Source organism: Frankliniella occidentalis, unplaced genomic scaffold (genome assembly GCF_000697945.3).
Source record: "Frankliniella occidentalis isolate FOCC.00 unplaced genomic scaffold, Focc_3.1 Scaffold40, whole genome shotgun sequence".
Taxonomy (NCBI): Eukaryota; Metazoa; Arthropoda; class Insecta; order Thysanoptera; family Thripidae; genus Frankliniella; species Frankliniella occidentalis.
In genome coordinates, this window is record NW_026267170.1 from 1,321,638 (window position 1) to 1,330,366 (window position 8,729).

The following is an 8,729-nucleotide window of genomic DNA, read 5'->3' on the forward strand; positions in this document are numbered from 1 at the left end:
ACGGCTGACAAGGGAACTCGTGACTCATACCAGTGTAAATTCCCGAATCGGTTCAACTTTGGGGTTGTCTTCAAGGTTGACTGCATACTTTCCGATTGCTGAAACGAGTTCGTTCCCAAACTAACATTTGGGGTGTAGAGGGCGGCGATTAGTAGAGGGTGCCGTTCAACACTGTCCAAAGTCCTTTACGGCACTTTCCGAGAGAGGAAAGTGTTGAACGGCGCGCCAGGAGATAGGGTTGTGTTAAGCGGCGCGTCCGGAGATCGGACAGCGTTGAAATTTGCGCAAAGAGATCGGACGTGTTCGTTGGGCGCCGTCGAGGGTGAATTTAATATAAGGGGGGGAACCAATCCTGAGGAGAGTGAACAAGCTAGTACGTTGGCACACCGTCGTTCATTATCCTTTTGCGTAGTTTGTATCATTTTATTTAGCATATCATGTCATTACTGCGCTATTGCTGTAAAAATTCTTTGTGACGGTGACGAAAATACCATGGCTAATTTTTAGTACAGGGGTGTCGTCATGGTTTTTTTTCGTCACGATAGGGGTTTACTCGTCACCGTGACGGGAAAACCCATGACGACACCCCTGAACTAAAAATTAGCCATGGTTTTTTTGTCATCGTGACAAAGAATTTTTACAGTGTGAGAACCCCGAAGTTTGAACCGATTTGGTAATTTCCACTAGTAATGAATGAGTGCCCTTGATAGCACGCGGCACATCAACTCACTGTAAGGTGTAGGCCGTCGGTCAAGGTCGAACCCCTCCTTTTCCTTGCCACATCTTTGACGTAGCTATCGGTTGTCAGCTGTACTTCAGGTCCCTTTTCCTGTTTGTGCATCTATTTTTTGCCGCGTTGCTGCTAAATGATCAAATGCGGTGTTGTCGCCTTTTCTGAAGCACCTGGTACTTTAGATTATATGTTTCTGAGAAGACATGTTTCCTGTGTCGGGTTCTATGGTACGTATTACTAGTGACGCCGCGTTGTTCTTTAATGACGTGCCACTTTTCACCCGTCACTAACTCGAAGCACGCACGGACGGCGTGTCGTCCACTCACTTATGTTTGCGGTGCCTCTGTAAAAGCAGTGGCGGTTTCCTGCTACTTGTTTCACAGACACCTGAGAGTGACATTGGCCTCATCAACTTATGGGAGAGAGCAGAACAGCAGAACCGCAGAACAGCAGATGCAATTTAGACTAATTTTTAAATTAACATATCTCAGCCAATTGTTGTGATATTCAAAATCCAAGAACTGTATAGGAAAGACAGGATCCTACAGTACCAGGATACACCCTTTTGGTGTCGGTACCACTTTTCCAGTAACGCCTACAGAGCTTTGAAAATAAAATTTGCGAAAAGGAAATCGCGTAGTTTTAAAGAAGGCTCTCCGGACTTGTACAGCTGCCCAATGGCTAGCCGTTTCACATATTAGCCGACAAAATGACGTTTTAAAAATTTTCATGAATCAGACCGTGCCTCCTTATGGGCTACCTTACAAACGTGCTCCAATTTCGGACAGCCAGATTAAATTGTAGTGAAATTACATTTTCATCGCAGATTTTAGTGAGAAACTACTGTTTTCGCTACAACGACGGTGCACTATAGTACTCTAGATCCCCGTCCTCTTAATTCCGTTTCAGACTTAAAATATTGCAAAAGACAGCCGAGATAGGTAGAGTTTATCATTTCTTCTACATTTTGTCCGAAATTAGAGCACTTTGTCTGTAAGCAGCGCACGCTACCTTTAAGCATAATTTCGCACCGCGTAAAAATCAAAATGGGTTTCATCCGACTGGTCTTGAGCCGTAGTATTTAAAGAAGAAAAAAACCTCCTGAGATTTTTCAAAATAAAGACGTGCCCTAAACGAGGACAGTTGTTGCAGTCCCTAATTTCGGACAGTCTGTAAATGGCCGCTGTGGTTAACCATGAGTTGAGCTCTAAATTTGACTTGGTAATGGTATCATTCGATAGGTCCTGACCCATAGTACCTTGGATCTCAACAGATTTTTCATACTATATCAGGTGTGCACGAAACAGACCGAAAACAGCTAATTTTGTCCGAAATTAGGGCTCATGACTATATCTTTCTTCAGAGTGTGGTCAATATATTTGTAGGTCACCCCAATTTAAAGTTTCGGTTGGCTATAGGAAACCCACGTGACTACAACAAAACCCCATGTGGAAATAGAAGAAACACGTGGTATATAGAAAGCCCCCACGTGGTAGAGACAAAACCCTCGTGAAATATAGAAACTCCACGTGGAAAATTACGGAATCCACGATGGAGTCGATTATCCACGTCGGAACCCAGGTCAATACAAATTATGGAAAGGTGTGGAAATATGAAAACTGCAGGTGGAACTACGTCCAAAACGCAATATCCACGGACATATATAATATCCGTGATGAGGCTCATCGTTTTTTCATAATTTGGTATTTTCTTCGGGAGCTCTGCTGCTTAGAAAAACCAGCATTTGCGAATAATGTGTTGTAAAAGGAAAAGGCAATTAATCCTTAACTAAACTTGTAGATTTATTAAACGAGGTTATCATAAGGCGTAGAAGCTTCGTTGTTCGACTCGTCGCCAGTGCAGCGCTCTCTGCGTGAGTCGAACACGGTGCCCTCAGGACAGGTCTTGAGAACGGGCTCGCCCACCACGCCTCGTACGTCGAGCACGCACTCGTAGTAGAGCCTGCTCGTGGGGTCGTTGCTGGCAGCCTGCCTTCCATCACGGGAGCAATAGCGCACACAGGCGGTGCTCTCCGTGTCCAGGCGGTGGTTAGGCGGGCACAGGACCACGGAGGGACCGAAGGGGTCGTTACAGTTAAAGGCGATGGTGTTGTCTTGAGCGTACACAGCGTAGCCAGCGCCGGCGCAGGTCTGGCACGCGGCCTTGTTGTTTGGCACGCAGGCCGCGCTCGCGTGGTCGTACACCGTGTTGAGGCCCACCCTGCACTCGTAGTCCCAGGCGGTGCCGTTGACGCAATAGTGGTAGCGCGAGCACGAGACCGGGTCCGGCAGGTAGCCCGTGTAGTCCTGCCCGGGGCACTGGAAGCTGGTCGACACCGAGGGACCGATGTCGCACGGGTTGTTGGAGTCCATGAAGCGGACGCATCGGCCCTGCCGGCAGAAGGGTGCGTACGGCGGGCACTGCATGTTGAACAAGGGTATGGCGTGCGTGCCGTCTATGCGCGCGCACACCGCCAGCCTGTCGCAGCCCGTGCACACCTGCCCGACGCGACCGCCACAAACGTCTGCGTCAGCTGCGGCAAGCTGCCCCGCTAATGCACACAGCACCAGCACCACAGCAAGCTGCGTGGTGAACAATACATTTTGTTTAGTTTAGTTCCAAAACGAGGGTCCTTGTGCATAAAAATTGAGTGGTGACAGTATTAACTCACGCTCAGGGCCGCTTTAAAGTTCGTCATCGTGGATACTGCTCGCGGGCGGCATCGCGTCGTGCCTTTTATACCTGCACTATCTGCAGGTGAAGATGGACCGCTCGGCACGGCCCCCGCGCTGGCGGAGATAGCGAATGAACAATGAGCACGAGCCACCACCACAGCCCCTCCCAGTCGAGGGTCTGGAAGCTGAGAGGGGAGGGTGGGGGCAGATGATAACTTCCAAAACCCCTTTCAAAAGCCCATACCAAAATCATTAAGTAGAAAAAGTCTCGGAGCGACACTGCGTGAAGCCGTCCGCGACTTGACTTCGGAATGCATTGGCACGATAAATTTCCATTGAAAATACTAAATGTTACGGGTGTAGTGGTGAGGTGAAGACCAAGGTAACACGCCTCGCCGTTCACGCGTCAACGGGTCAGCACAGAGGCTGAAAAGACAGAGGGAAAAGTTTTGAGGGAAAATGGAAAGAACAGTCTCTTGGACAAAATTGACTCGACCAGTTCACCGTCCGTTTGTGAAACCGTTCTCCTCCCCCGTCGATTTCAGTGATCTGAAAAGTCCCCGATAGTCTGGTAGGGCAAGCACAAATGGGCACCCACGCCACTCCATGCTGTGTGCAGCACCGAGGCGTAAAGGCCGCTCCTCGCCATACGCCAGCCTGGAGCCGGGGTGGCGCTGAAGAGAGGTGGAGGCGAAACGCTGGAGAGAAATAATAAAAGTCTATTACACCCTCTCACCCCAACTGCAACGCGTCGCGTGTGGAAGAAAGTCGACTAAAGGACTTTTTATTTTGTTATTTCTATTCCCACGGCAAATATATAATACTATAAGTACACATAACTACGGCAAAATAAGGACAATAATACAACAAGCGCGCTAATTGAAAAAATGTCGTAATGCTGCACAGACTGTTGCACATGTAAGACCCTTTACGTCAATCTCAATCACATTTTCCGTTACCTGACAAATAATATTTATTTAACCATTTTTTTTTCTTTTTTAGGTTTTTTCAGCAAGAGCAATGGTAGAACGTCAAATCGATAACACCTTCACTGAGCTTATTTTAGAATGGATTGACATGAATGCCTAACAGAACTTGCATCAGATCGGAACACGACATAGCAATTATGCAGAATTTCCAAATATCGTCAAATATCGAAATTTCTGAATTTCTTCTTTGTAAATTTGACACCGGAAATAGCAGATCAGGACTCGTCCGCAGCCATGCTTCCATATTGGTCTGCCCTCGCAACTATTGTTGTTGCAAATGCGGGCAAAAGTAGTCGTCCATGTATGTTTTGAGGGTTGGCGATGAAGGCCTTACGTCATAGATGATAGGGCACAGATAGTCACAGCCATAGTCAAGGGTTTGTGATATGGCCGTTCCACTTCATGTATATTTTGAGGTCAGAAATTAACGATATGTACGTCATAGATAATAAGGCTGAGGGCTTAGATCCGTTATGCTTTGAGCAATCAAGTAATCCATACCAGATGCCCAGTAGGCCAATGTTCCGTCTGCTCCGCTATCGCATCCGGAAATTAACGTCAACAGACTTTTTCATCACTAACTAGCAACAAACAAATCTATCAGACATTTTCAAATTGCTTCTTATAAAACTATCAATAGTATTGGCAAAAAGTCGTTTTTGGCTGAGCGATGATTAGCGAAGCCCATTACTCTACTGACCAGAAAAGCTTCATTCTGTTTGTTTGTTTGTCGGTCTGGACGCACGATAAGTCGAGAAGGAAGTGAGATTTCGCTCTGGTAATTTCAGTGTAGTTTTTTATCATGACAAGCAGGAACGCCCTTCCTCCACACGGAGTTGCCAGCTCCGCTGCGCAGCCCCGGCAACTCCGTTCGGCAGGGGCCGGGCCTGCTTGGCCTGCCGGCGGCGATGCTCTGGAAACTCAAGTGTCGTACAGTATCACACTTATAAGTGCAGTACCATGGTGTCCTACAGTTGAAAGTGTAGGACCAAGGTGTACTGCAGTTAAAAGTGTAGTACACAATGTGTCCTACAGTTATAACTGTGGGACAAGGGGTGTCCGACACTTGCGTTAGCTGGCACCTTGAGGTGTCGGACACCATGTGTCCTACACTTAAAACTGTAGTACACATGGTGTCCTACACTTCTAACTGTCGGCCACATGGTGTCCTACACTTTTAACTGCAGTACACCTTGGACCTACACTTATAACTGTAGGACACCATGGTACTGCACTTATAAGTGTGATACTGTACGACACTTGAGTTTCCAGAGTGGTCGGGCCTTAGGACCGACCATTTCAGTCTCCCGATTTACAGAAGAACATAATAAAATAAATAATGTAAATAAGCACTTTGCATATTTGAGTAAAGTAAGGCTTCCGGCGGGGGCCTGCGGCCCTAGGGATTTGCTCTTCGGACATACAAAAGACTGTAACGGGTCAACACCGTGACTACACCCCACCCTTCTGCTTTACTTAACAATTAAGAAAAATGAACCAGTGAAGTTTTTAGATTTTATTCCTTGTCAGACAGTCTTAAAACTTGACTTTTTTTGCCATTGTTTTCAATATATCCACCTCTAGGTCCGAAACAGTGAAATATACGGCAAATCTAAGGGTAGATCCTCATTCAGAATGTTTTTTTTTTTTTTTTTTGGGGGGGGGGTACTTCCTCTGACATTTTACGATTGGACGCTTCCTTGTACGTCTTAATGTGAATCCTGGCCATTTGCGCCGTAATTTCGTCGAAAAAAGCTCTCTAGCGCCCACACGGTGCAAGAGACTCAAACGGACAAAATTTTCGTCCGAAAGTCTCTATTTGTACGAGTTACCCCTCAGAAGACTATAAAAAAAATCAAATTTTTAGGACCAACCCCTATTTCTTTGTAACCCTCTTTCACCCACTTAGGGGTGACTGACAGGATTTGCCGTAGGCGTTTCGTTTTCAGGGAGTGAACCTTAAGATACCCTGAAATTTTCAGACCTCTCGCTCAGCTCTTTCCTCTTACACGCACGACGGACGGACGGACACGAGGGCGGTTGCATAAGCCCGCTTTAATGCTTTTTTAAAAGCAGAAAGGCGGGCTAAAAAGACACATCGAATTCGAAGATAAGCATCCTAGGTCAAAAATTGACTTTTTTAAAAATCGAATACTACAGGTCGCAAAATGTATTTTTTTCAAATATTTTTATAAGGGTTAGGGGGTAACACCTTAGAGTAGAGTCCCATGGACGAAAATTTCGTCCATTTTGCTCTATTTCGTACTGCTTTGGTGCTAGGAGGCATTTCTTGACGAAAGGTGGAAATGACCAAATGGTCTATTAAATCGCAAAAAAAAGGCTTGAAATCGCTAAATTGTACCGGAAGTAATACTTAACCCACACATCTGGCGTTGAACTACGCCCTCCTTTGCGCGCAAGGGTCTCTTACTATCACTACAGCGTTTATTTTTCATAACATTCTGTCAATATCGAATATCAGAAGTTTCACTTCAAAGTCGGGGGCCGATAGGCCCTATTTCCGTATTCAGTCCTGTTGACTTGTCTCGGGTGTCAGCGACGCAGGCCTAGCTGTGCGCCAGGCGCGTCGCAGCGTCACAGTGTTTCGTGAGATATCGCGAAGCCTGTTACGCGAGACGTGGTCTGGCGTACATATAGCTAGTAAATTAATTACCCCCCCCCCCCCCTAAAAAGGCTTTCAGTATTAGTAACGAAGTCTGTGAATATTAGCTAAGCAATAGCGAAGCCCTTTACGCCGTTGTTGAACAGAAAATGTACTTTTGTCGCTTGGTCTATTTTTACGCTCGTTTGTACGTTTGTTAGTAAGCCTATTTGTATACAAATAGACACGCCCAACAACACTGTCGTATCTACGTCTATTTGTTTTCGAAATGTCCTATCTTCAAAACGTCGCCCCTGGATACTTAAAATTTTTCTGGATACTTCTTCCTCAAAGTTTCGGCAGGGAGGGTATCTTTTAGGACGAAGAACAGCGGACGTACTTCACGGATGATCCAATATCCGTCCACGGGGTTAAACCGTCTCCTAGGTGCGACTTCGCCCGGTCGACCGGAGATGTCTATCATCAGCTCAGACCAGCGGGGGCTTGGGCTGGTGACTGAATAGAATATGCATGACTTTGGACGCAGCGTAGACGTCAGGCATGTCACCTTAATTTGAGCCAGGATGGAAAAATAACTAGAAACTCTGCATAATAGGGGCAACGAAGTCGCGAATGCATCAAAAAGTCCATTGCAACAATACAAGTGTAAACGAATATAATTTGTGTCCGTTTGTGTCTGTCTTCCGACCAACAAGTCATCGGCAGTGTTCGCACGTCCTTAAGCTGACAAGCTGTAGGCTGAGTCGCAAGTCCAGATCCTGATAGGTATGCAGATGAGGCAGACTTTTAATGGGGTATTAAATCTCAGCGATTTTTGTGGGTGGGTTTTGGGGAGAGGGGGGGGGGGGGGGGGGGGGCTCGTCGTCCCCTGGGAGTGGACGGACGGTCCTGTCGTCACACAACTCGGAAGTTACAAACGACGCACTCCGTAGTGTTCTCATAAAGCTCTCTTCTTGTGGATACGGCATACGCCCCCCCCCCCCCCACCACCCGCCTTTGCTGCTCGCCATGCCGTTTAATCCAATTCCCATAGCCGAAGAACCTGCCTGGGCCACCGCGCGTCAGTGACCCCCCCCCCCCCCTCCCGTGATTAAAGATCAGCTAAAGCTTATCGTAATGTCTGCAAATCACGTCTCTCTGTCTCTCTCTCTCGATCTCTCCCTCCGTCCCTTTGTACCCCACCGTAGGCATTAATAAATTCAATTCAATTCTCTCTCAATTCTCTCTTTCATATGTATGCTCGACTTTTCGTTTTTGGCATGCAGTGTCTGCTGCGCCCACGAAAAGGGGTAGAAGCGTTGGAGAGTGGGAGAGCAAGCAAACGGGGTAGGGGGTGGGATAAAGGGAAACTGGCTTCATTTCACTAGACGAGTCTTTGAGCAACGGAGAAGACGGCCAGTTAGCGCTTTTGTTGATCTTGCCTCCCAGTTGCTGAGACACGATTTGGCCCTTGCACTCGCAAAGCCTTCACTCCAAGAAAAATTACAGAGTCTTTATATCAAATTGTGATACAGTAATTTGTACCGGTGATACAAAATCTTGCATTGGTTTATTATTTGTATGCAATACAAAATTCTAAATTAATTTCAAAATTTGATGTTTATTGTGTAATAGTTTGGAATCTGATTATAAATTTCTGGAAACGGAAAACAGATTTCTGTGACATTGAAACAAAATCCGGATGTGCTTTCAATACTTCGCCGTTTTAA

The 8,729-nt window shown here is 46.5% G+C and overlaps 2 protein-coding genes across 3 annotated transcripts in view; both read right to left on the reverse strand.

Annotated features, from left to right (window-relative positions):
• LOC113215158 (uncharacterized) overlaps positions 1 to 8,729 on the reverse strand; it is a 49,579-nt gene that overhangs the window by 26,986 nt on the left and 13,864 nt on the right. The gene's annotated exons all lie outside the window — the stretch shown is intronic.
• LOC113215161 (uncharacterized) lies at positions 2,515 to 3,563 on the reverse strand. The gene is made up of 2 exons (XM_026434757.2): positions 3,405 to 3,563; positions 2,515 to 3,315 (listed from the first exon to the last, which is right to left on the reverse strand). Exons 1-2 carry the CDS (start codon positions 3,429 to 3,431, stop codon positions 2,539 to 2,541), a joined length of 804 nt encoding a protein of 267 aa, XP_026290542.1. The 5' UTR covers positions 3,432 to 3,563; the 3' UTR covers positions 2,515 to 2,538.

What these genes read in the sequence shown, in the direction of transcription:
- LOC113215161 (XM_026434757.2), bottom strand. Translation starts at nt 3,431, where the DNA reads ATGACGAACTTTAAAGCGGCCCTGAGC. An exon ending in ACTTTAAAGCGGCCCTGAGC is followed by an intron (nt 3,316 to 3,404) that starts GTGAGTTAATAC and finishes TTCACCACGCAG; the next exon opens with CTTGCTGTGGTGCTGGTGCT.